We start from the raw sequence: 27,343 nt of genomic DNA on the forward strand, positions 1-27,343 counted from the left end.
TAAAAACTTCTTATTTGTAAAAAAGCAACTTAATATATTTTAAATATATAGTTTCAAGAGCATAATGATATTTCCTACCCACTCCTCCTTCTTAATTTTTCTTTTAATTTTTACCATGACAAAATTTCAATTTTCTTTATAGTCACAAGCTTAACCTTTCACTAAATACAGAATTCAACAAGTAGTAAGTAGAAAAATGGAGCCCTTGTGGGCAAATCACCCTCCAAAGTTGCTACCTGTTTACTGCTACCACACTGGGGCAAGGCTTCAGCATGGGAATCAGGGGCTCACAGACACTCAGGTACTCTGTTATCCATTCAATAACTCCCTACTACCTCTTCCTCCAGCTCAGGATATTCTCTAATCTTTTTTCTTTCTCCATGGATTTTCCTATTTTATGTATTTTATGTAAGTGTAATCATGCAATATTTGTGCCTGACTTATTTCAGCACAGTGTTTTCAAGGTCCATCCATGAATCAGAAGTTCATTCTGATTAAAAAAAAAAAAAAGCCCTGTGGTATAATACACATAAAATTCATAAAATTCACCATCTTAACCATTTTAAAGTATACAGTTCAGTTTGGTATATACAAATTGTTACATAACAAAACTTTTTATCTTGCAAAATCAAATTCTTTTTCTTCTTTAAGAAAGATTTATTTATTTTATTTTATTTGAAAGTCAAGTTACAGAGAAAGAGGAAGAGACAGAGATTTTCCATCTGCTGGCTCACTCCCCAAAGGCCATAATGGCTGGGGCTGGGCCAGGCCAAAGCCAGGAGCCAAGAGCTTCATCCGGCTCTCCCCAAGCACGTGGGCCATCTTCTGCTTTTACCAGGCACATAAGCAGGGAACTGGATTGAAGAGGAGCATCTGGGACTTGAACCAGTGCCCATATGGGATGCCGGTGCCACGGGCATCTGTTTAACCTGCTGCACCACAGTGCCAGGCCTGCAAAACTCAAATTCTATACCCATTACACAACACCATTCTCCCAGTCCCATAGCAACCACCATTTTACTTTGTCTCTGAATTTGATTATTAAAGGCACTTCAAACAAATGCAATCACATAATACCTGTCTTTTGTGACTAGCTTATTTCACTTAGTATAACATCAGCAACCTTCATTCATGCTGCAAAATGTGTCAAAATTTCCTTCCCTTTTTATGTTGAATAATATTCCATTATATGCAACACCATGTTTTGTTGATCCATTTATCTGCTGATAAGATATTTGGGTTACTTCTCCACTTATGCTATCGAGAACAGTGCTAGGAACATGAGTATACAAATATTGAGTCCCTGTTTTTAGTTCTTTTGGGAATATATTGCTGGATTATATGGTATTTCTATGATTAATTTTTGAAAAACCACCAAACTATTTTCGAGAGCAACCACATCATTTTATATTCCTACTAGAAAGGTAGAAGAGTTTTACTTTCTTTGCATCTTCTCCAACACTTGTGGTTTTTTTTTTTTTTTTAAGGTTTTTGCTTGTTTTGTTTTTAAATTTTTATTTACTTATTTTCGTCAGTTAATTGAAAGGCAGAGAGACAGGGATAGGCAGGCAGAGATCTTATGTCCACTGGTTCATTCCCCAAATGCCAGCAAAGTCAAAAGTGAGGAACTCAACTGAGGTCTCACACATGGGTGCCATCACTGCTGCCTGCCAGGGTGCTCATTAGCAGGGAGCTGGATTGGAAGCGGGGCCAACAACTCAAACTCGACACTTCAGGAATCACTTATGGAGATGTGGGCAATCCAGTGTCTTAACCACTATGCCAAACAACGACCCTATAGTTGTTCTATAAATTGCCTGATAGAAGCCAACTGCTGATAGAGGTAAAACCCCTGATAGGGGTAAAACTACTGCCTGCAGTGCCAACATGCCATATGGGCATCCTTCGAGTCCCGGCTTCTCCACTTCTGATCCAGCTCCCTATTAATATGTCTGGGAAAGCAGCAGAAGATGGCCCAAGTCCTTGGGTTCCTGTACCCACATGGAGACCAGGAAGAAGCTCCCGGCTCCTGGCTTTGAATCAGTACAGCTCCAACTGTTGTGGCCATTTGGGGAGTGAACCAGCAGATGGAAGACTTCTCTCTTTCTCTTTGCCTCTGCCTCTCAGTAACTGCCTTTCAAATAAATAAATAAATCTTTAAAAAAAAAAATTGCCTGATAACCCAGTATCTGAAGCCCATAGTGTATATGTGTGTATCTAAATCTGCTAATTTTTCACTTGTTTCCTGTGTGTTTGGGTTTCTCTGACTGTGAGTACATGTGCATTTGTTCTTAATCTGGGACCCCTGTAGCCTGAACAGGAAATGTGCTCTTCTAAAGTCTACCCAGAAAACCAGGCGGAGCTAATCACACAAGAGCACCTTAAATCCTAGGCTTACATGTGCAGATCATCTGATGCTACTGATACTTGTCAACATCAGCTCTGTCTTTCCAGTATGTCATGTTCCTAGTTGGCTGGTCATTCTGCCAAAAGTCAAGTTATAGGTGTGTAATGTCTGTTTTTTCAACTAGACTACAGACATTTTTCAAGGCAGAAACTGTTAACTATTTATTGTTGTTTCTTTGCTATTACTACACGGTGATCACTAAATATTAGCTGAATAAACAACACTTGTATTTTATCATTTTCAAACCAAACTATTCATTTTAAGTCCCAGTAGTCAGTCACCAAAAAATCTCAAGAAAACATGCTGGAAAAAACAACAACTGCTACCTCTCTTCTTGTGCAACTACAGATGCTTGAAAGTTTTGAACTTTAGTTTATGCTATTATACTAGTTAAAAATATCAAGGAAGAAAGGCCAGGGTTGTGGCACAGTGAATTAGGGCATGGCTGCAATGCCAGCATCCAATATGGGTGTTAGTTCAAAGTCTGGCTGCTTCACGTCCAATCCAGCTCCCTTCTAACGTCCCTGGGAAGGTAATGAAGTAAGGTCGGAGTACCTGGGCCCCTGACACCCATGTAGAGACTCGGATGGTGTTCTGGGCTCCTGGCTTCAGCCTGGCCCAGCCCAGGCTATTGTGGCCATTTGAGGAGTGGGCCAGCAGATGGCAAATCTCTCTCTCTCCTCTCCTCCTCTCTATTTAACTCTGCCTTTCAAATAAATGCTAAGTCTTTAAAAAATATGTATCAAGGAAGAGATCTTTGGCTCAGTTTATGCACCTTCAGTGCAGCTTCTTTCCTTTGTTAGTCATCAGTTACTATCCACATGGGTAACTTTTACAGAAAAATTCATCCTAATACCATGGGAGGAAAAAAGCATGAGTGACAGTATGGACAGAAATCAGTAACAAATCAATGCTGCAAACGCAAACTCAGTTCTAAGTAAGACAAACTCAGTTGTAAGTAAGACAAAACTGGTATAATTTGGATGGCTTAAACTGTAATACTCTTTAAATTCTGTATGTGTTAATGTGGATTTGCTTAACTCATTCATATTTCTTAAAAATAAATTCTGTGATATTCACAGCGACTGGTGAAAATCTCACTTTGTCTTACAGGGAAACTTGTGATTTTATGAGTTTAAAAGTGATTCACCAGTCTAATATAAATTCACTAACAAAATTAAAAATAAGAGTTGGGTATGATATAGTAAAAACAGTACTGCATGCAGAAACCAGAGATTTTAGTCCTGGCTTTAGTAAGAAGTCATTTGAGAGTAGGTTTTCTCATTTATAAAATGATTTTTACAAGGTAATTTCTGCTAGCTAGAAAATTTTTAGACTTATTCCTTATTTACAGAAACACAGAGCTCTCAAATTCCTATGGTTCAATCACCTGGCAAAAGATTTCTTCCAAAACTAAACCAAACCCAACCCAAATGCAGAAGAGCAGTTCACTCACCTTGGAATCCTAGTCCTCTATTTTAGCCACTGCTGATCAGTCTCAGCTGCTACTAAATTTACAATTGCCACACGTAACATAAAACATTTAGTTACAAACTTTTTTTGATTTGTAAGTAAAAAGAAAAAAAAATTAACCTTGCAGAAATGTCAGAACATTCAATAGATGTTTCCTTTGGAAGTCCTCCCTGCCATCCCAATTTAAAACAGCGAGGTCTTAGCAAGTTATTTCAAAGCCTAACACTGATGAACAGTGCAAGAGGAAATACCCAGTTGTCACAGTTAATAGCACCATCTTGGCCATCACTAAGGGATGTGTATCAACACATCATTATAGGGATGTCATCAGACTAACTGGCTGTATTTAACAGGTTAAATGTGTTAAATGTCTGAATGGAATTGAAATAAGGGGTCAGCTCAAGGTGGAGTGAACCAGTGGATGGAAGACCTCTCTCTCTGCCTCTCCTTCTCTCTCTGTGTAACTCTGCCTTTCAAATAAATAAATAAATCTTTTTTTTTTTTTTAAGATGATTTCATAGAAGTTAAAAATATAATGATGGTTACCAGGGGCTGGGAAGGGAAGTGAGAAAGGAAGTTATAGGGAAAGACTGACTGATAGGTACCAGGTTATAACCAGATAGGAATAAGAAGTTCTGGGGGCCAGTGCTGTGGCATAGTGGGTAAAGCCACCGTCTGCAGTGCCAGCATCCCATATGGGCATTGGTTCGAGTGCCGGCTGCTCCTCCCCCCCCCGCCTCTCCTTCTCTCTATGTAACTGATTTTCAAGTAAATAAATAAACCTTAAAAAAAAAAAAAAAAAAAGTTCTGGTGTTCAATAGCATAGTAAGGCCAATATAGATAATGTTAATATACTGTATATTTCTCTATCAAAAACAACCTAGGAAAAAAACTGGATTCTCAGACATTTCTGAATCTTAGTCACCAACAGCTGCCTCTCAGGGTACACATCAGCAGGAAGCTGGAATTGGGACTAACGCATTGTAACATGGGATGCAGGAGTTCTAAGTGGCATCTTAATTGGCAGGCCAAATCTCATATCCTGTTAAGTCCTTTTTTTTTTTTTTTTTTTTTTTTTTTTGACAGGCAGAGTGGACAGTGAGAGAGAGAGACAGAGAGAAAGGTCTTCCTTTGCCGTTGGTTCACCCTCCAATGGCCACCACGCTGCGGCCGGCGCACCACGCTGATCCGATGGCAGGAGCCAGGTACTTATCCTGGTCTCCCATGGGGTGCAGGGCCCAAGCACTTGGGCCATCCTCCACTGCACTCCCTGGCCACAGCAGAGAGCTGGACTGGAAGAGGGGCAACCGGGACAGAATCCGGCGCCCCGACCCAGGAACCTTAAGCCTATACAGAAGAAACACTTACGGTATTTCCACCCACCCCTTACCCATTTTACAAACATTACTAATTACCTATCAAGTGCAAAGCAGGCACTGTGCAGGGCATTGGCTCAAAGTCTGACAAAAAGTGATGAAAGAGAATAATGACAAAAATAATTTTGGGGTGGCATTTGGCATAACAGTAAAGATGCTACTTGGGGTACCCACATTCCATTGGATTGACAGTTTGGGTCCTGGCTCAACTTCCAATTCCAACTTTCTGCTAATGTATATACACTGGGAGGCAGCAGGTGATGGCTCAAGTAGTTAGGTCTCTGTTACCCATGTGGGAGTATCAGATTACGTTCCAGGCTCCTGGTTTTGGCCTGGTCCAGCCCCAACTGATGTGAACCAGTGGATGGAAGATTTCTTGCTATTTGTATCTATTACTCTGCCTTTATAAGCACAATGAAAATAAATAAATTTTAAAAGTCATATGAGCTAATTACAGTGCTGTGTAACAGTAGCAAAAAGGAAAAATTATTTAATCTAGATTGGAAAGGGAAGGCAGAGAGAATTTCTTGAGGATATCAAATCTATCAGGAAGGTAGAGGGACAGAGAGAGCAGAACCCCAATGGTTGGGGCCGGCGCCATGGTGCAATAGGTTAATCCTTTGCTTGCGGCACAGGCATCCCATATGGGTGCCAGTTCTAGTCCTGGCTGCTCCCCTTCCAATCCAGCTCTCTGTTATGGCCTGGGAAAGCAGTAGAAGATGGCCCAAGTTCTTGGGCCCTTGCACCCGCATGGAAGACAGGAAGAAGCACCTGGCTCCTGGCTTTGGATCTGCGCAAATCCAGCTGTTTCAGTCATTTGGGGGGTGAACCAACGGAAGGAAGACCTTTCTCTCTGTCTCTCCCTCTCACTGTCTGTAACTCTACCTCTCAAATAAATAAATACAATCTTAAAAAAAAAAAAGAACCCTAATGGTTCCAATTCTCTAACTGGGGATGTGTGATATCACTTTATCATTTAGTGTACAACTGTTCTAGGCTATGAATTCAACTTTCAGAAAGAGTTTTTTTCAATTAATTTACTCAGTTTTATAATTTGAAAAATCATGTTTAGTCCAAATAAGTATTTTTTTTGGTATACCATTTCAATCTCTTTAGTGGCAACATTTTGAAATTATAAAATAAGCATGACAAAAAAGTTGTATAAGACATGTACATGGGGCAGGCGCTGTGGCGCAGTAGGTTCATCTTCCGCCTGTGGTGCCAGCATCCCATATGAGCACCGGTTCAAGACCTGGCTGCTCCTCTTCCAATCCAGCTCTCTGCTGTGGTCTGGGAAAATGGTAGAAGATGGCCCAAGTCCTTGGCCCCTGCACCCACACTGGGACACCCAGAAGCTCCTGGTACCTGGTTTCGGCCTGGCCCAACACTGACCATTGTGGCTGTTTGGGGAGTGAACCAGCATATGGAAGATCTCCCTATTTCTCTAACTCTGCCTTTCAAATAAAAATAAATAAATCTTTTTTTGACAGGCAGAGTGGACAGTGAGAGAGACAGAGAGAAAGGTCTTCCTTTGCCGTTGGTTCACCCTCCAATGGCCGCCGTGGCCGGCGTGCTGCGGCCGGCGCAACGCGCTGATCCGATGGCAGGAGCCAGGAGCCAGGTGCTTTTCCTGGTCTCCCATGGGGTGCAGGGCCCAAGCACCTGGGCCATCCTCCACTGCACTCCCTGGCCACAGCAGAGAGCTGGCCTGGAAGAGGGGCAACCGGGACAGAATCCGGCGCCCCGACCGGGACTAGAACCCGGTGTGCCGGCGCCGCTAGGCGGAGGATTAGCCGTGAGCCGCGGCGCCGGCCAAATAAATCTTTTTTAAAAAAAAACTTAGTTATTTCATATTTAGGTACTGAATTAACAGAATTAATTTTTGTCCATAGGTGGGATCTAAGTTCATTTTTTCTATATAGAGTCAATTGTACCAGCATTACTTATGAAAGTATTATTTTTAGACCACTTGTAGTACTATCAAGTACACAAATACATGACAATACTTTAAAAGTTCTGGACGGGCTGGCAATGTGTTGCAGTAGGTTAAAGCCCTGAACTGCAGCGCTGGCATACCACATGGGTGCTGGTTTGAGTCCTGGCTGCTCTATTTCTGATCCAGTTCCTTACTAATGGCCTGGGAAAGCAGTGGAGTACTTGGGCCCCTGAACCCACATGGGAAGCCAGGAAGAAGCTCCTGGCTCCCGGCTTCAGCCTGGCTCAGCCTTAGTCGTGGTAGCCATTTGGGGATTGAACCAGCAGAGGAAAGACCTCTCTCTCTTTCTACTTTTCTCTGTTAACTCTGCCTTTCAAATAAATAAAAAGAAATCTTTTAAAAGAACCAAGTTCATGGAAAGATAGAATCAAAAAGATAAATTTACTGGGGCAGGCACTATGTTGCAGTCGGTTAGCCTGCCCCAAGGGATGCCTGCATCCCAAACTGAAGAGATTGTGGTTCAAACCCTGGCTACTACATGTTTCTGGTCTAACCTCCTGCTCATTTGCCCAGGGTAGGCAGCACAAGATGGCCCAAGTATTTTGGACCCTTGCCACCCATATGGAAGACCCTAGTCTTGGTTGTTGAAGGTATCTGGGGAATGAAGAGTAGATGGAAGATATCTCTCTCCCCTCTTCTTTCTCAATCACTCTTTCAAATAAATGAATCCTACTTAAAAAAAAAAAAAAAGATAAATTTTGATGCAAAAAAGAATTTTGAAATCCATGCAGACTCTTCTTATACTGGCCCGTTGGGGCTGGCACTGTGGCATAGAGGGTAAGGCTGCCACCTGAAATGCTGGCATCCCATATAGGTGCTGGTTTGACTCCTGGCTGCTCTACTTCTGATCCAGCTCTCTGCTACTGGACTGGGAAAGCAGTGGAAGATGGCCCAAGTCCTTGGGCCCCTGTACCCACGTGGGAGGCCTGGAGGAAACGCCAGGCTCCTGGCTTTGGATTGACACAGCTCAGCCTTTATGGCCAACGAATGGAAGACTCTTGTCTCTCTCTCTGCCTCTCTGTAACTCTGCCTTCAAATAGATAAATAAAATCTTAAAAAATATATATATACTTGTCTGTTTCTAGGCTTTCTTTTACTTTCTACCAGTTTTCAGCAGAAAGCTGGATACATAGTGGAGGAGCTGGGTCATGAACTAGGCCCTCTGGCATGGGAGAGATCTGGGTACCTCAAGCAGTGACTTAACTGCTGCACCAAGTGCCTGCCCCAGGAATGTTCTAATGGAAACACATTTATTTGACTCTTGATTGAATTCATTCAATGGTATAGAAGTCGAAGGTCCTCAATTTTCTGGGACGTCATTTCAGTTACTTCTATATATTTTTTAAAGAAATGTAAACCATTCTGTCTAAAGTTTCAAATTCACTGAGAGTATGCTCATATTATCCTATTCTTATCCTGTGTCTTTTATCTTGATCAATCTAATATTCAATTATTATTTTCTCAGAGAACCAATGGTTCCTTTGTAGAACACTTCTATTGCATATCTGTTTGGTTTGTTTTTTTCCCCAACTTCCTTAATATGGTAAAATATATGGAAGATAAAATTTACCATCTTAACCCTTTTAAGTGTATAGTTCAATGGCATTAAGTAAATTTATATTGTTGTGCAACCATCACCACCATCCCTATCTCCAAAATTCTTTGCATCAGAGTTACACATAGAGAGGAGAGGCAGAGAAAGAGAGGGGTCTTCCATCCGATGGTGCACTCCCCAATTGGCCGCAATGGCCGGAGCTGTGCTGATCTGAAGCCAGTAGCCAGGAGCTTCTCCCGGGTCCCCCACGTGGGTGCAGGGGCCCAGGATTTGGGCCATCTTCTACTACTTTCCCAGGCCATAGCAGAGAGCTGGATCGGAAGTGGAGCAGCCGGTCTCTAACTGGCGCCCATATGGGATGCTGGTGCTTTAGGCCAGGGCATTAAGTCACTGCGCCACAACACCGGCCCGAAACTGTACACATTAAACAAAAAGCTCCATCTTCCCACCCCAAACATTAACAGCCAGCATTCTACTGCTGTCTCTACAAATTTGACTATTATAGGTACCTTATTGTGTATTTGGGTTTTATTTTATTAATTTCTACTCTTATGAGGCAAGATGAAAACCCATGCATATTGATTCTAGTCTGAAATGAAGGAAAAGGAGAAGGGAAACTGGGAAATTAGTTAACAGGCTATTACAATAATACAAATAATAAAAAGAAAAAGAATAATGGAAAATTAAAAGGCATAGAACAAAGAAGAAACATTAATAGAAATCAACATCTGGTAAGAAATAAAGGAGTCCGGTGCTGTGGCATAGCAGGTTAAGCCTCTGCCTGTGACATTGGCATCCCATCTGTGCACCAGTTCGAGTCCCAGCTGCTCCACTTCTGATCCAGCTCCCTGCGAATGGCCTGGGAAAGCAGTGGAAGTTGTCCCAAGTGCTTAGGCCCCTTGACCCACATGGGACACCTGGAAGAAGCTCTTGGCTCCTGATTTCAGCGCCACCCAGCAGCAGCCATTGCAGCCATTTGGTGAGTGAACCAACGGATGAAAGATCTCTCAGAGTCTCTCCTTCTCTCTCTCTTTTTTTTATTTATTTTTTAAAAAGATTTATATCTATTTGAAAGTCAGAGATGCACAGAGAGAAGAAAGGCAGAGAGAGAGAGAGAGAGGTCTTCCATCTGCTGGTTTACTCCCCAATTGGCCGCAATGGCTGGAGTTGTGCCGATATGAAACCAAGAGCCAGGAGCTTCTTCCAGGCCTCCCATGTGGGTACAGGGACACAAGGACCCGAACTGGTGCCCACATGGGATGCCAGCGCTTCAGGCCAGGGAGTTAATCCGCTGCACCACAGCACTGGACCCTAACTCTGCCTTTCAGATAACAACAGTATTAATAAGTAAAGAAAAAAAAAACTAGATTACTAAGGGGACATTAAAAGATCAAAAACCTTGGGGCTGGCACAGTGGTGTAGGGGGTAAAGCTGCCGCCTGCAGTGCCAGCATCCTATATGGGTACCGGTTCGAGTCCCAGATGCTCCACTTCCAATCCAGCTCTCTGCTGTGGCCTGGGAAAGGATACAAGATGGCCCAAGTCCTTGGGCCCTGCACCCACATGGGAGATCCGAAGGAGGCTCCTGGCTCCTGGCTTCGGATTGGTGCAGCTCCGGCCATTGCAGCCAACTGGGGAGTAAACCAGTGGATGGAAGACCTCTCTCTCTGCCTCTCCTACTCTCTCTGTGTAACCCTGACTTCCAAATAAATAAATAAATCTTTAAAAACAAAATCCATAAATTAGATTTAGGAGGGCTATTTGGCAGAACAGAATTAACAGAAGACTAAGAGGCAGGAAAATATGGTCGTAGTCTCAGCTCTTTTACTAAATTGTCATTTTACTCTGGGCAACTTCTTTTCTTTTTAAAAGAATTTTTTATATATTTATTTATTTGATTGAGAGAGGGAGAGAGATCCCATTCACTGGTTTATTCTTCATATGCACAGTTGGGGCTAGGCCAGATCAAAGCCATGATTCCAGAATTCATCTCAGTCTCCCACATGGGTGGTAGGGACTGGAGCCATCACTTACTGCCTCCCAAGATGAATGCTCTCAGGAAGCTGGAATCAGTAATGGAGCCGAGACGTGAACTCAACCATTCTGATATGAAAAGCAGATATATTAACTGCTGGGCCAAACGCCTGCCTCTTATTTGTGGCAATTTCTTACCTGCTCTGGGCTTCAGTCTCCTCATTTTAGAGAAAACTAAAAACCAATGTGCTACAGTGGACATTGTAGCACAGCAGATTAAAAACCGCTGCTTGGAACACCTGCATTCCATGTCCAAGTGCCAGTTCCAGGCCTAGATACTCTGTTTCCAATCCAGCTTCCTGCTAACATGACTGGGAAGGCAGATGTTACTGGCCTAAATGACTGGGCCCTTGTCACCCATGCAGGAGACCTGGATAGAATTACTGGCTCCTGGGTTTGTCCTGCCCTGGGCATTTAGAGAGTGAACCAATGGATGGAAACTCAACAAAATGTTTTATGGGGAAACCCCACAAAATGTTCTCTCACCCCCCGCCTTTCAAATAAACTAATCAAAACCACCACGTTTGCAAGCTTGGTTACTGTACATCTTAAGTAATATTTATTTAAATAGCAATTTAAAATTTATAACATGGGGGCTGGAGTTGTGGCACAGTGGGTCTGCGACACTGGCATCCCAGATGAGCTCCAATTCAATTCTTGACTCCTGGCTTTGGCCTAGCCCAGCCCTGGCTGTTGTGGCCATCTGGGGGAGTGAACCAACGTATGGAAGATATTTCTCTTTCTCTGTGTAACTCTGCCTTTCAAATAAAGAAATGTATCTATTTAAAAATAAGATTTGTTTATTTGAAATGCAGAGTATAGAGAGGCACAGGCAGAGAGAGAGAGAGAGAGAGAGAGGTCTTCTGTGTAACTTTGAGTTTTAAATAAATAAATAAATACATACATAAATCTTAAAAAAAAAGATATATGTGAAAACTGACGGAGCAACTCTAATCTTACTGTTCCTTTAAAAAACTGTCTTAGATATTTATTCTTATACATTGAAATTGGACTAAACTTGCAATTCATAGGTTACATATTGGGAAAGAAACATTTTGAATAATACTGAATCTTTTCCTTCAAAATTACGTATCTCTCTATTTATCTGGGTTTTCTTTAATATCTTTTAGATTTTTCAAATTTGAGGTAGGGTGTGGTTTGGATAGTTCAGGGTGAGAATTGTGGCTATTCAACCCCAGGTATTTTTGAAAGCTTAAACAAGTTACCTAACCTCTCTAAAACACAGTTGCTTCTTCCTCAAAATGAGGAAAGCAGTAGTAACTACTGTGCAAAGTTGTTTTAGAATTAAATGGTACCTCAATTTGTATAATATTTGGTCAATTACGAGTACTCACATTACTATTATTTTCATTTAAAAAAAAATTTTATTCATTTGAAGGGCAGAGTTACAGAGAGAGAGAAAGAGATGGACCTTGCATCTGCTGGCTCACTCCTTGAATGGCTGGAATGGCAAGGGCTGGGCCAGGCTAAAGCCAGGAACCGGGATCTTTTTGTGGGTCTCAAACAAGGATGCAGGAACCCAAGCACCTGAGACATCTACTGCTTTCCTAGGTGCAAAGCAGGGAGGTGGAACAGAAGTGGAGCAGCCTGCACTTGAACCACTGCCCATACAGGATGCTGGTGCTGCAGGAAGTGGCTTAACACAGTGCCGGCCCCTAATGTGTATCATGTATTTTTTTCTAAATATTTATTGACTTTCAATTAATGTGAAAGTCAGAGAAACAGATCTTCCATCCATTGGCTCACTCTTCCAATGTCTACAATAGCCAGTGTTGCACCAGGCTGAAACTAGGAGCCCAGAACTCAATGCATGTCTCTCATGTGGGTGGCAGGAGTCATCAGTAGCTGCCTCACATGCTGCTCATTAGCAGGAAGCTGGTTCAAAACCAGAGGAGCCAGGACTTGAAACAGGCATTCTGATGTGGGATGTGGCCATGCCACGTGGCAATTTAACTATGAGACAAAATGTCTACTCCGTGTACCTTCAAGCAGAACCAATATTTAATCTTTTGTAATAGTAAAGTGGACAAAATTAACAACACAAAGGAAGGAACAAGGATTATTCACTTCTGAATGGGCTAATAATAACAAATGGACCAATGTTTATATACATATAAAATCTGAGGAAACTTTTAGCTATTATGATTATTTCACATTATTATTTATCCTGTAACTGTAGTCTTTTGAATAACTTACAAATGCAATGTGACACAAAGAAAACACTGTTAATAACTGCAAAAATCACATCAAATAAAAATTTGTATTTATATACCAGAATTCCCTCAAATATGATATTTAGTAGGTATTCAAAAACAACAGCCCCTGGTAAATGTTTCGCTGTTTTGAAATTAACATTGTGGGGCCAGCGCTGTGGTGCAGCAGGTAAAGCAGCCATCTGCAGTGCCAGCATCTCATATGGGCACCAGTTCAAGTCCCGGCTGCTCCTCTTCTGATCCAGCTCTCTGCTATGGCCTGGGAAAGCAGTGGAATATGGCCCGAGTCCTTGGGCCCCTGTACCTGCAAGGGACAGAAGAAGTTCCTGGCTTCTAGCTTTGGATCAGAACAGCTTTGGCCATTGAGGCCAACTGGAGAGTGAACCAGTGAATGGAAGACCTGTCTCTCTCTGCCTCTCCTTCTCCCTGTGTAACTCTGACTTTCAAATAAATAAATAAATCTGAAAAAAAAAAAAATTAGCATTGTAAAGTCCCTGAAATAAAAATTTTAATATAATTTTCTTTAATTTTGAGAAAACATGCTTCTCTTCAACTTTTTTTTAAAGATTTATTTATTTATTTGAAAGGCAGAGTTAACACAGAGATAGAAAGAGATGTGTGTGGGGGGGGTGTCTTCCACTGGTTCACTCCTGATTGGCCATAACAGCTGGAACTGCGCCAATCTGAAGCCAGGAGCCAGGAGCTTCTTCTGGGTCTTCCATGCGGGTGCAGGGGCCCAAGCACTTGGGCCATCTTCTACTGCTTTCCCAGGCCACAGCAGAAAGCTGGACTGGAAGTCGAGCCACCAGGTCTTGAACCGGTGTCCATATGGGACGCCAGCGCTTCAGGCCAGGGTGTTAATCCACTGCGCCACAGCACCAGCCCCAAAAATTTTAAAAATATAATATATAATATATTATATATATAATATATATAATAATATAATTTTAAAAAATCTATTTGCTTAATTGAATGAGAGACATAGATGTAAAGGTGGAGAAACATCTCTCATCCCCCCAGCTCATTCTCCAAATACCGGCAACAGCTTAGGCTGGGCCAGGCTAAATCCAGGAGCCAGGAACTCAATCCAGGTCTCCCATGTGGGCAGCAGGAATTCTCAAGTACTTGAGCCATTACCTGCTGCCTCCTAGGGTGCTCATTAGCAGGAAGCTGGAATGGGAAGTGGAGCCAGAACTTGAACCCAGGTTATTCCAATATGTGGGCACCTCAATGGTATCTTAATTGCTGTGCCAAAGGCCCACCCCAAAATATTGATATAGTAATATTCACTCTGAATCTTCAAACAGAAAGGTAATATGGGTAATTCTCCAAAGTTATTTGAGCATGGAAGCCCTCTTTGTTTGATCACTTCATAAGAATACACTGGTAAATGATGGAAACAAGTTCCGCTAAGAATGAAGTAAATCAATATGGAATGGGGGGGTGGCAGCACTGTGGCGCAGTGGGTTAACGCCCTGGCCTGAAGTGCCAGCATCCCACATGGGTGCCGGTTTGAGACCTGGCTACTCCACTTCTCATCCAGCTCTCTGCTGTGGCCTGGGAAAGCAGTAGAGGATGGCCCAACCCCTGTACCCACGTGGGAGACCCAGAAGAAGCTCCTGGCTCCTGGCTTCCGATCGGCGCAGCTCCGGCTGTTGCGGCCAATTAGGGAGTGAATCATCAGATGGTAGAACTGTCTTGCTCACTCGCTCGCTCTCTCTCTGTCTCTCTTCTCTCTGTTTAACTCTGCCTTTCAAATAAATAAATAAATATTTAAAAAATATATGGTATTGGAAGTATTTCAGATTTATTATTTGAAAGGCAGAGTTACAGAGAGAGAGAGAGAGAGAGAGAGAGGTTGGTTGGTTGGTTGATCTTCTACCCTCTGGTTCACTCCTCAAATGGCCAAAATGGCCAGGGCTAAGCAAAGCCAAAGCCAGAAGCCAGGAGCTTCTTTCCAGTCTCCTACAAGGATATAGGGGCCCAAGCACTTGGGCTGTCCTCCACTGAGAAAGCCCAGGCCCATTAGCAAGGAGCTGGATGGGAAGTGCAGCAGCTGGGACTCAGCACCCATATGGGATGCTGGTGAAGCAGGCAGCAACTTAGCCTACTATACCACAACACCAACCCGGGGAGTACAGTTCTCTTTAAAATACACAGATTTCATCAAGGGCACGATTTCAGAAAGACTCTGAAGGAAGAAATGAATTGTGTTCAAAACAAAACAAAAGCAGAGACAGCAGTTAGAAGTACATCCAGAAACTAGGGTCAGGAGACACAATGGTCAAGTTAGGATGGAGAGACCAACTTTTGAAAAGGAAACAGAGTTTTAAAGAAAAACATGCATATTAGCAGGAAAGTTATAATGAATCATTTTGAGCAAAATATCCTTGATTTTGAAATGTGCAACTATTATAATTCTTATTAATGGGTAAAAATAGACACTAAAATTGTACATTTTCTAAGCTTAGGTCCCAAACAGCTAACAGAGTTTACTCACTTTACTAGAGCAGCTGCTTCAGGAAGCACATCAGCAAACGACTCACGGAATATGATTGCATTTTTCCTTTTACAGTTCTGTATGACATCATTGGCAAGGTAAAAGAGATTCAAACGGTGGGGATATGCAGCTAGAGAAGACAAAAGAAAATAAAGAAAACCAAATGAGTCAATTAATACTTAGCTCAACTTATTCTAAATACAGTATTCTCAAACTGTAACTGCTATTTTTATACAAATGTAAAAGGATGGATGCAGAAACAGACAAATGACTTAGTGGATCAACTTACTGAGTGTACTAACAACTTTGATTACTTCTCTTTACATTTCTATTCAAAGTACTCCTCAAGCAGATTTCTCCTTCACTTTGTAGACATTTGGCACTTAAAAACTATTAACTGTGGAGAGGCTAAAACAAAACAATATTGTCCCCTCAAACATTTGGAAAAACGGAAAAAAAACTGAGTTGAAAAAACTCAACTTGTTGCATAGAGTGCAAGGTTAGTGCAAAGAGTACAGGCTTTGGAATCTATAAGAATGTAATCTTAGATAAATTAATTACTATTATTGTTGTATGCAGACCTTTTTTATCAACCAATCCAGTTACTGTTTTTTTTTTTTTATTTTATTTATTTGACAGGTAGAGTTATAGACAGTGAGAGAGAGAAACAGAGAGAAATGTCTTCCTTCCGTTGGTTCACTCCCCAAATGGCCGCTATGGCCAGCACTGCACTGATCCGAAGCCAGGAGCCAGGAGCTTCTTCCTGGTCTCCCATGCGGGTGCAGGGGCCCAAGCACTTGGGCCATCCTCCACTGCCCTCCCGGGCCCAATCCAGTTACTATTCAGAGAAGACTTAAGTCCTCTGAACTACTGGAAGGCTGAACATCCTAGGAAGTAATTTGATACAAAGGAAACACATCTAGATTAGGTTTTTTCAAAGGTCCAAGACAAATACCAACCAATTAACTGGAACCTTGAGCAAAGCCACCTCCAGATTTTTACAATGCTGGGCAATTTTAATGTCCATGTGGATTAGCCAACGTATTTTCTAGTTCCTTGATCTCAAATTCACTCTTGCACACTTTAAAATTCCCTTCTCAGGGTGGATGTTTGGTGCAGTAGTTAAGAAGCCAATTGGGATGCTCCAACCCATATCAGAGTGCCTGATTTGAGTCCCAGCTCTAACTTCTGATTCAAACTTCCTGTTAATGCACAACTTGGAAGGCAGCAGATGATGGCTCACATTTTTAGGTCCCTGCCACCTGCATGGGAGACCTGGATGGACCTCTGGACTCCTGGCTTTAGCCTGCTAGAGTCTTGGCAGTTGTAGGCAACTGGGGAGTGAACCAGCAGATCAAAGATCTCTCTCCCTGCCTTTCAAATAAAATGAAAATAAACACATTTTAAAAATCCCATTCTGCCGGCGCCGTGGCTCAATAGGCTAATCCTCCGCCTTGTGGTGCCGGCACACCGGTTCTAGTCCCGGTCGGGGCGCTGGATTCTGTCCCGGTTGCCCCTCTTCCAGGCCAGCTCTCTGCTATGGCCAGGGAGTGCAGTGGAAGATGGCCCAAGTCCTTGGGCCCTGCACCTGCATGGGAGACCAGGAAAAGCACCTGGCTCCTGGCTTCGGATCAGCGCGATGCGCAGGCCGCAGCGCACCGGCCGCAGCGGCTATTGGAGGGTCAATCAACGGCAAAAAGGAAGACCTTTCTTTCTCTGTCTCTCTGTCTCACTGTCCACTCTGCCTGTCCCCCCCCAAAAAAAAAAAAAAAAAAAAAAAAAACAAAAAGTCCCATTCTTGGACCACAATTTCCCAGTTCCATTATGTTTGTCCTTCTATTTCATCAAGATCTCAGTTCTTTATTTTCTCTAACAGTACTCAATTCCTTCTCTATCAGTTACAGTCTTTGATCCTTTACTTACACCACTTTTTTTTTGGTAAGATTTATTTATTTATTTGAAAGTCAGAATTAGAGAGAGAAGGAGAGGTAGAGAGAGAGAGAGAGAGAGAGAGATAGACAGAGATAGAGAGAGGTGTTGCATCTGCTGGTTCACTCCCCAGGTGGCTACAACGGCCAGAACTGTGCCAATCTGAAGTGAGGCGCCAGGAACTTCTTCCGGGTCTCCCACATGGGTGCAGGGGCCCAAGGACTTGGACCATCTTCTACTGCTTTCCCAGGCCATAGCAGAGAGCTGGATTGGAAGTGGGACAGCCAGGTCCTGAATCAGCGCCCATATGGGATGCTGGCGCTTCAGGCCAGGGAGTTAACCCACTGAGCCACAGTGCAGGCCTGCTAAGCTCGCTTGCTTGCTTGCTTGCTTGCTTGCTTGCTTTCTTTCTTTCTCTCTCTCTCTCTCTCTCTCTCTCTCTCTCTCTTTCTCTTTCTTTTTCTTTTTTTCTCTTTCTCTCTCTCTTTCTCTCTTTCTCTTTCTCTCTTTCTTTCTCTTTTTCTCTTTCTTTCTCTCTTTCTCTCTCTCTTTCTTTCTCTCTCTCTTTCTCTTTGTCTCTCTCTTTCTTTCTTTCTATCTATCTATCTATCTATCTATCTATCTATCTATCTATCTATCTATCTTAATTTGACAGGTAGAGATAAAGACAGTGAGAGAGAGAGAGAGAGAGACAAAGAGAAAGGTCTTCCTTCCATTGGTTCACTCCCCAAATGGCTGCTACGGCCGGCGCTGTGCCGATCTGAAGCCAGGAGCCAGGAGCTTCTTCCTGGTCTCCCATGCGGGTGCAGGGCCCAAGCACTTGGGCCATCCTCCACTGCCCTCCCAGGCCACAGCAGAGAGCTGGACTGGAAGAGGAGCAACTGGGACTAGAACCCAGTGCCCATATGGGATGCCGGCATTGCAGGCAGAGGATTGAGCCATGGTGCCGTTTTTTTAATATTTTATTAGCTATCTTCTTTTTCTTCTGACATCTGCATCTAGTCAAAATTTTAACAGCTCATCCCACTCTAATTTAATAAATTTCCAAGTCTAGTCAATTTCGTTTGGACTTATATTTCTCTCAGATATTATCTTATTATCCTTATCTTGCCATTTTTGCTCTTTGCTGGACTCTATCACCTTTGACCTAGATTACAACAGTTTCCCACCTGGATTTCTAGCCTCTAGACTTGATCCCTTCAAATTTATTCTCTATATTGTTGCCAAATTTATCTTCTAATACACAAACATTACCCAATTACTTTTCATATGGAATCTGTCAATAATTTCCCACTAGGAAATAGACTACTTTTCCTTCTTCAGGTCTCAGCTTATCTGTGACAGCTTTTTGAGAAAAGCTGAAACACTTTAGCTTCCTCCTGTGATCTGTATCTTGCCTTTTCTTCCAGTCTTACCTCTTCCTCTTTAAATTCTTTTTTTTTTTTTTTTTTAAGACAGGCAGAGTGGACAGTGAGAGAGAGACAGAGAAAGAAAGGTCTTCCTTTTCCGTTGGTTCACCCTCCAATGGCTGCTGCGACCGGCGCGCTGTGCTGATCCGAAGCCAGGAGCCAGGTGCTTCTCCTGGTCTCCCATGGGGTGCAGGGCCCAAGCACTTGGGCCATCCTCCACTGCACTCCTGGGCCACAGCAGAGAGCTAGACTGGAAGAGGGGCAACCGGGACAGAATCCGGTGCCCCAACCACGACTAGAACCCCGGTGTGCCGGTGCTGCAGGCGGAGGATTAGCCTAGTGAGCCACAGCGCCGGCCTCTAAGTTCTATTTTTAATGAATTATAGTTCTCAGAAAACTTTTGTTTTCACTCATACACATGCTCATTTCTCTTCTCTCTCTCCCGCTCTCAGAATCTTCCTTTGCTATGATGGCCCACTCTGAATAATCTTCAGTAGTTTTCTATTCATCCATAGGAAAAAGTCCTAAATTTAAGATTTAATTCAAATCAGATTCTGGCTCTCTTCCTCATGGTAACTGCTACTTCTCCCCCAACCCAGCCCCAAACTATTTTATCACTACTCCTCTCCAGTGTAAAATTCTACTCTATTCAGTGCACTAGAGAAATTCAGGAAGAACAAGAGAAGCTGGCTGAGGGCATCTAGGAAGATTCTTAAGGGTAGTGGACAGTGAGAGGGTCCATCCTGAATGCTTTTCAAAGCCCACTGTAATGCTGCTTATTTACTTGCTAAACCTGAACTACAGCCACTCTCTCCCCTAAAGCTCCATATTAATGCACAACACTTTGTTCTTTTCTCCAAGTTCCAACTCACCCTGTTGTCTATTTCAATAAGCTAATTCCTTTTCTTTCTTCAGAAAGAAAACAAGATTTTTCTTACTCCATAAAGCTGCACCTTGTATTTATACCTGTCATAGCATTTATCACCCTGTAGTGTTCTTGTCTTACTTGTCTGTATTCCCATTAGATTATAAACTCTCTGAAGACTAGGATTCTGTCTTGTTTACTGAAAGACTAATTCAGTGTCTGGTAGGCACCTAATTAAGTACCTACCAGATAAAGGAGTTACAATTTTCATAGGCAGGGAGGAAAGGAAAGAGCACTTAAGAGAAAAGCTATGAGCAAAGTTGCCAAGTAGAACTGCGCATTGGATATCTTTTGTTTTAGAGAAGGGAGAGGCAGGCTAGAATTTTAAGCTGTTAAAAAATTCTTACATAGTACTTTCTGTGTGTCAGGCACTGTTCTAAAGATGATCCAAATATTAACAAATATTAAATGATAGGTTCACAACAACTCGGTGAGGCTGGTAGTTATCACTCCCTTTTAATAGATGGAATGAAGTGAACTGTCCAAAGTCACAGCAACTAAATAATGGAGTTTGCATTCAATTCCAAATGGATCGGCTCGAGTCCATGCTCTTAATCACCATCTATTTCTGTTTCTGTACAGCCAGGAAAGTTTGTATGGAAGAACAGCAGAGAATCGGTAAAGTTAAAAAAATTCTTGGAGTTAGTGCTGCGGCATAGATAGTTAAGTTCCGCCTATGGCGTTGGCATCCCATATGAACACCAGTTTGAGTCCCCGCTGCTCAACTTCGGATCTAGCTCCCTGCTAATGCACCTGGGGAAGCAGCAGAAGATGGCCCAAGTGATTGGGCTCCTGCACCCACAAGGGAGACCTGGAAGAAGCTTCAGGCTCCTGGCTGCGGTCTGGGCCAGCCCTAGCTGTTGCAGCCATTTGGGGAGTAAAAGAAAGGATGGAAGGTCTGTCTCTCCCTCTCTCTCTCTAAAAAAACAAAACAAAACAAAACAAAACAAAACAAAAAACAAAAAACAAAAAAAAACCAAGGAAGGGAGGGAGAGGAGAGAGGAGAGAGAGAGAGAGAGAAAGAAATCAGTTAAGATGCCTACATCCCATTTTGGATTGCCTGGGTTTGATTCCTGGCTCTGGCTCTTGACTCCAGCTTCCTGCTAATGCTGACAAAGGACAAAGGTAGAAGCAGACATCAGAACCAGAGCTCCCCTACCTCACTCATAAGACATCAGATGGCCATAGATGAGGTAGGAAGAGAGCCTTGAGCCCTCACCAGAAACTGAACTGGACTTTGACCTTTGACTTTCTAGCTTTCAGAACTGTAAGGAAATAAATTTTTGTGGTTCAGGCTACCCACTCTGGGTTTGTTACAGCAGCCTGAGTTGACTGACATAATTGTATGAAGAGATATCTTTGTTTTTAGGAAATGAACACTGAAGTATTAAACAGATCATCATGTCTGCAACATACTCTCAGAGGCAGTTCAGATCAGAAAAGAGGATGTGCATACAGAGATAATAAGAGAGATAAAACAAATATGGTAAAATGTTAATAAATAGGGAATCTGGGTAAAAGTTACATAGGAGGTCTTTACAGTCTTGGACCTTTCTTTGAATACACACTGACTCCAACCACTACCAACCAGTCCCACCACTGCCTCCCAAGTTACGACCTGATTTTTTGCTTGTTTCAGTGTAGTAGACGCTTAACTGGTCTCCCTGCTTCTACCACTGCCCCTACTTCAGTCTAATCTCAACTCAGGAGAAAAAGTCATCCTAAAACAGGATCCTCATCATATTATTCTAAGGCTTAAATCCCCCCAACAATAGTTCCCCTTTTATGAGTAAACACCAGGGGCTGGTGGTATGGCACACTAGTTGAAGGTGCCACTTGGGACAATGGCATCCCTATCTGGCTTCCAATTCAGCTTCCTGCTAATGCACCTGGGAAGTGGATGATGTTCTATATACTTCAGTGTTTACCATCCCTGGCCATATAAAATAATTTTTAAATAAATAAATAAAGTTGCAACATCAAGCCAACAACACTCTTGTCATCTTCCTTGTTTTATCGCCCCGAATACCGCATAATTTCCCAAAATATAATTCCCTTTAATTTTGCCTATCTCCCCCCAGACTATAAAGTTAATAAATAGATCATGTCCATGACATATTCTCAAATAGCTCCCAAAAAAGTGTGTGTGTGTGAAAAGAGCAATAAGAGAGAAAAAGTGAATACGGAAAAACATTAAATGGGCAATCTAATTCAAAGGGAAAAGCTTTTTGTCAATTTTATTTATTGATCAATTCTTTTTTTTTTTTTTTTTTTTTTTTTGGACAGGCAGAGTTATAGACAGTGAGAGAGAGAGACAGAGAGAAAGGTCTTCCTTCTGTTGGTTCACTCCCCAAATGGCCGCTATGCCGGCACTGCGCCGATCCGAAGCCAGGAGCCAGGTGCTTCTCCTGGGTCTCCCATGTGGGTGCAGGGCCCAAGCACTTGGGCCATCCTCCACTGCCTTCCCGGGCCACAGCAGAGAGCTGGACTGGAAGAGGAGCAACCGGGACTAGAACCTGGCACCCATATGGGATGCCGGCACTGCAGGCGGAGGAGTAACCAAGTGAGCCACGAGGCCGGCCCCTACTGATCAATTCTTAGCATCTGGAATAGTGCCTAACACATGGTGGATTCTCAGTAACTGTATTTCAGATGAGCACACCAGGAAAGAGAGACAGAAAGTCCAAGGAAGTGAAGAAAAGAAAAAAAAATGTGTAGCCCTTATTCAGTTTGGTTAATACTCCAAAAAGGCTTCTGTGTATCCGTATAGGACAGATCTCATCTCGGGGCTGGCACTGTGGTGCAGCAGGTTAAGTCACCATCTGTGATGCTGGCATCCCATATGTGAGCACTGGTTTGAGTTCCAGCTGCTCCACTTCTGATCCAGCTCCCTGTTATACTCCTGGGAAGGTAGCAGAAGATAGTCCAAGTAGTAGGGCACCTCACATACATGGAAAACCCAGATGGAGTTCCTGGATCCTGGCTTTGGTTGGACCAAGCCTGATCAATGCAGACATCTGGGGAGTCAACCAGCAAATGAAGATCTGTCTCTGCCCTTCAAATAAATTTTAAAAAATTTTTTAAAAAAAAGATCTCATCTAATTTACAGTGGGCTGCTGTAGAAGTTAATCTAAAGCCAGTGTTCTTACCATAGCAACTCCTCAACAATCCAGAAGCTAAGTATTCAACTGTCTTATCATTATGAAAAAGAGGGAAGGAAAATGGGTTACTGATTCAAGCTTAAGTATTATCAAAATGAAAGTGTGTCAATCTAGTGGCAGAAGGGATACATAATTTCTTTTGCATTTTTAAATGTTTGTTCATTTTTACCTGCTTGAAAGTCTGAGAGATTAAACAGATAGATAAAGATCTTCCATCCGCTGGTTCATTCTACAAATGTTCACACAGCCAGGGATGAGCCTGGCCAAAACCAGGAGCCCAGATTCCAATCAGGTGGCAGGGGCCCAAGCACTTGAGCTGTCATCTGTTGCTTCCCAGGATGCATTAGCAGGAAAATGGTTTGGAAACAAACTAGCCAGGACTCAAACTGAAGCTACAAACTGGGGTTATATAATTTTTAACTTGAGTTAATATTAATATTTTGTCTACTTTGCCTTGTTCCAAAAATGGGTTAAGACATTTCATATAATATAGAGAGTGCTTTCAATAAAGTAGTCTTTCCATTGTGGCAAACAAGCATTACAGTACACAGGAGAGGACATAAGCATGACAGAAGCTTCACTCCATCTTCACTTGTAAAACAAAGATATTGAAAAACAAGACGAAGAAAAAGCCACCTCAACAAAACCGGTATTTATGACTGCAGAAAAACCCAGAGGCACTTTAAAGAATAGCAACTGGAGAAAACTTAAGTGCAAAGACATCCATACTACATGTGGTTGATAAATCAGTGTTTGTAAATAGGATTTGCTTGTATTAGCTAGTGAAAAATACAGGGAAGAAAAATGTCCACATACCATCTATGTACATACACTATTAAAATGTATAAATCGGGAAGGTATTTGGCACAGCTGATAGAATGCCATTTGGGACACCTGCATCCCATTTGGATGGCACATACCCTAGCCCCCACAGATACCAAAATTTTTGGATGGCGAAGCTCCTTATAAAAAATTGCATAGTATTTTTTAAAATATTTATTTATTTATTTGAGAGGCAGAGTTACAAAGGAAGAGAGAGAAAGAGAGAGAGAGAGAGAGAGAGATTTTTCATTTGTTGGTTCACTTCCCAAATGGCTGCAACAGCCAGGGCTGGGCCAGGCAGAAACCAGGAGCAGGAGCTTCATCTGGGTCTCCCAAATAAGTGCAGGGGCCCAAGCACTTCACCATCTTCTATTGCTTTCTTAGGTGCATTAGCAGGGAGCTGGATCAGAAGTGGAGCAGCCAGGACTAGAACCAGCGCTCATATGGGATGACGGTACTGCAGATGGCAGCTTAACTGGCTATGCTACAGAGCTGGCCCCAAATTGCACAGTATTTGTATACAGTCTATGCACATCCTCCCATGTACTTAATTTTTTTAAAGATTTATTTATTATTTTACTTGAAAGAGTTACACAGAGAGAGGAGAGGCAGAGAGAAGGAGAGAGGTCTTCCATCCAATGGTTCACTCCCTAATTGGCCGCAACAGCTGGAACTGCACTGATCTGAAGCCAGGAGCCAGGAGCTTCTTCTGGGTCTCCCATGCAGGTGCAGGAGCCCAAGGACTTGGGCCATCTTCCACTGCTATCCCAGGCCATAGCAGAGAGCTGGATGTGAAGTAGAGCAGCTGAGTCTTGAACCAACGCCCATATGGGATGCTGGGGCTTCAGGCCAGGGGGTTAACCCACTGTGCCACAGCACCGGCCCCTTAAATTTTTTATTACACATTTCTGAGGGGCACAGGGTGACTGACCAAATATGGTGGCTGATATTTCCATTTTCTTAAACTTTTAAAAAATATTTTGATTAACAAACAACAATGGCATGTGCCTCTGGGGTGCAATGCAGCACTTCAATACATACTTCAATACAGTATAACCAGGGCAATCAACATCTCCATCTCTCACGTACTTTAAATCATCTTTAGATTACTTACTCAATAAAATATAAATAGTTGTTATATTAAATAGAGAATAATGACAAGAAAAAATTCTACATATGTTCAGTACAGGCACAATTTTTTATTATTATTATTTTCAACTGTTTGGTTGAATCCATGAAGGCAGAACTCATGGATAGGGAGGGCCAAATGTTCTTAGCCAGAGTGGAAGAAAGAAAACAATCACAAGGTTTAAACAAATGTTCAGAAACAAAGGCAAATAAACATCAGAAATAAATTTGAGGCTATACAGAAATACTGACATGAAGAACTGAAAGAAACAGTTATCTTCAGGAAGAGACAGAAGAATCTGGAAGTCTAAATTTCCTTCTGAACATGATTCATCCAATGGAACCAAAGATGATCAATTACAAATATACATATACATGTATATGTTTCTGTACAAAGTTTACCAATAAAATCATAAATTATGTAATTAGTAAACAATTTCAAATATTTTCAAATCTAATTTCATTTTATATAGTGATTTTAGAACCTAACGTCTTGGGACTGGCACTGTGGCACAGTGGGTTAAAATCCCACTGCAGCGTCGGCATCCCATCTGGGCTCCCCAGCTGCTCTACTTCCAACCCAGCTCTGCTGTGGCCTGGGAAAGCAGTACAAGATGGCCCAAGTCCTTGGGAGACCCAGAAGCTCCTGGCTCCTGGATTCAGATTGGCACAGCTCCGGCCATTGCAGCCAATTGGAGAATGAACTAGCGAATCGAAGACCTCTCTCTCTGCCTTTCCTCACTCTCTGTGTAATCTGACTTTCAAATAAATACATAAACTTAAAAAAAAAAAAAAAAAGACATAGGTATAAAGATTTTCCTTAGGGGCTGTTGTTATGGTGCAGAGGGTTAAGGCCACTGCCTGTAATGCTGGTATCTGATCCAGCTCCCTGCTAACGGCCTGGGAAAGCGGTCGGAGATGGTACAAATACTTGGGCACCTGCCATTCACATGAGAGATCTGGATGGAGTTCCTTGCTCCTGGCTTCAGCCTGCGCCAGATCTGGCCATTGCAGCCATTTGGGGAGTGAACCAGCAGACAGATGATCGATCTCTCTGTCTCTCCTTTTCTGTCATTCTGCCTTACAAATAACTTTTTATTTTTTTAAGTATTCTTTGCAGTACTATTTCCAACTAAATTCTGGAAATATTCTAAAAGACCATTAAGGGGCTGGTGTTGCAGTGCAGCAGGTTAGGCTAATAACACTTGCTATTGCAGTATCCCATATCAGAGTTCTGGTTGGAAACTTGGCTGCCTGGCTTCTGATCCAGCTTCCTGCTAATATGTGGGGTGGTCAGGGTGGGAGGAGGGTGTGGTGTGGTGCTGTGCATGATGGTTGAAGTACCTGGACCCCTGACACCCACGTGCAAGATCAGGAAATTAGCTCCCGGTTAATGTGCCTAGGAAAGCAGTGGATGATGGGCCAGTGTGGGAGACCTGCACCCATATGGGAGACATGGAAGAAGCCCCCGGCTCCTGGCTTTGACCTGGTCCAGTTCTGGCCATTGTGGCCACTTGGGGAATGAACCAGCAGATGGAAGATATGTCTGTCTCTCTCTCTCTCTCTCTCTGTAACTCTGCCTTTCAAATAAATAAATAAATCTTTAAAAAAAAAAAAAAACAGAAAAGGATAACCTATGAGAAATCAATATATTAACCAGAATATAGTTTGATATTTCAGTATCAACATTACCACTGACAGTACAGAATATCTGAGACCAGGAATTATAAAACATAATTTTATAAAATTTAGAATTATTCATAAAACTTTTATAACATATTACCTAACCAGTTTTCAGTTTTTTTAGTTCACTGATTTTAAAAAAATCAAATAAGGGGGCCGGCGCTGTGGTGCAGTGGGTTAAAGCCCTGGCCTGAAGCACTGGCATCCCATATGGGCACCAGTTCTAGTCCCAGCTGCTCCTGTTCCAATCCAACTCTCTACTAGGGCCTGGGAAAGCAGTAGAAGATGGACCAAGTCCTTGGGCCCCTGCACCCACGTGAGAGACCTGGAAGAAGCTCCTGCCTGGCTCTTGGCTTTGGATTGGCGCAGCTCCGGCCGTTGTAGTCATCTGGGAAGTGAACCAGCGGATGGAAGACCTCTCTCACTGTCTCTACATCTATCTGTGACTCTTTCAAATAAATAAAATAAATCTTAAAAAAAAAAAAAATCGGGCCTGGCGCTGTGGCACGGTGGGTTAAAGCCCTGTCCTGAAGCGCCAGCATCCCATATGGGCACTGGTTCTAGTCCCGGCTGCTCCTCTTCCGATCCAGCTCCTTGTTGTTGGCCTGGGAAAGCAGTGGAAGATGGCCCAAGTTCTTGGACCCCTGCACCCACATGGGAGACCTGGAGAAAATTCCTGGCTCCTGGCTTCGGATTGGCCCAGCTCCGGCCA

General features: G+C 42.7%; 1 protein-coding gene across 8 annotated transcripts in view; it reads right to left on the reverse strand.

Annotated features, from left to right (window-relative positions):
* Positions 1-27,343, reverse strand: part of RPRD2 (regulation of nuclear pre-mRNA domain containing 2) — a 93,710-nt gene that overhangs the window by 23,229 nt on the left and 43,138 nt on the right. For all 8 annotated transcript variants that reach the window (XM_051857304.2, XM_008264489.4, XM_008264487.4 and 5 more), the window contains exon 2: positions 15,575-15,704. In XM_051857304.2, coding sequence (XP_051713264.2) covers positions 15,575-15,704 — 130 coding nt within the window. The remainder of the gene's footprint in view (positions 1-15,574; positions 15,705-27,343) is intronic.

Source organism: Oryctolagus cuniculus, chromosome 7, assembly GCF_051225735.1.
Source record: "Oryctolagus cuniculus isolate XC-2025 breed Fujian yellow rabbit chromosome 7, ASM5122573v1, whole genome shotgun sequence".
Lineage (NCBI taxonomy): Eukaryota > Metazoa > Chordata > Mammalia > Lagomorpha > Leporidae > Oryctolagus > Oryctolagus cuniculus.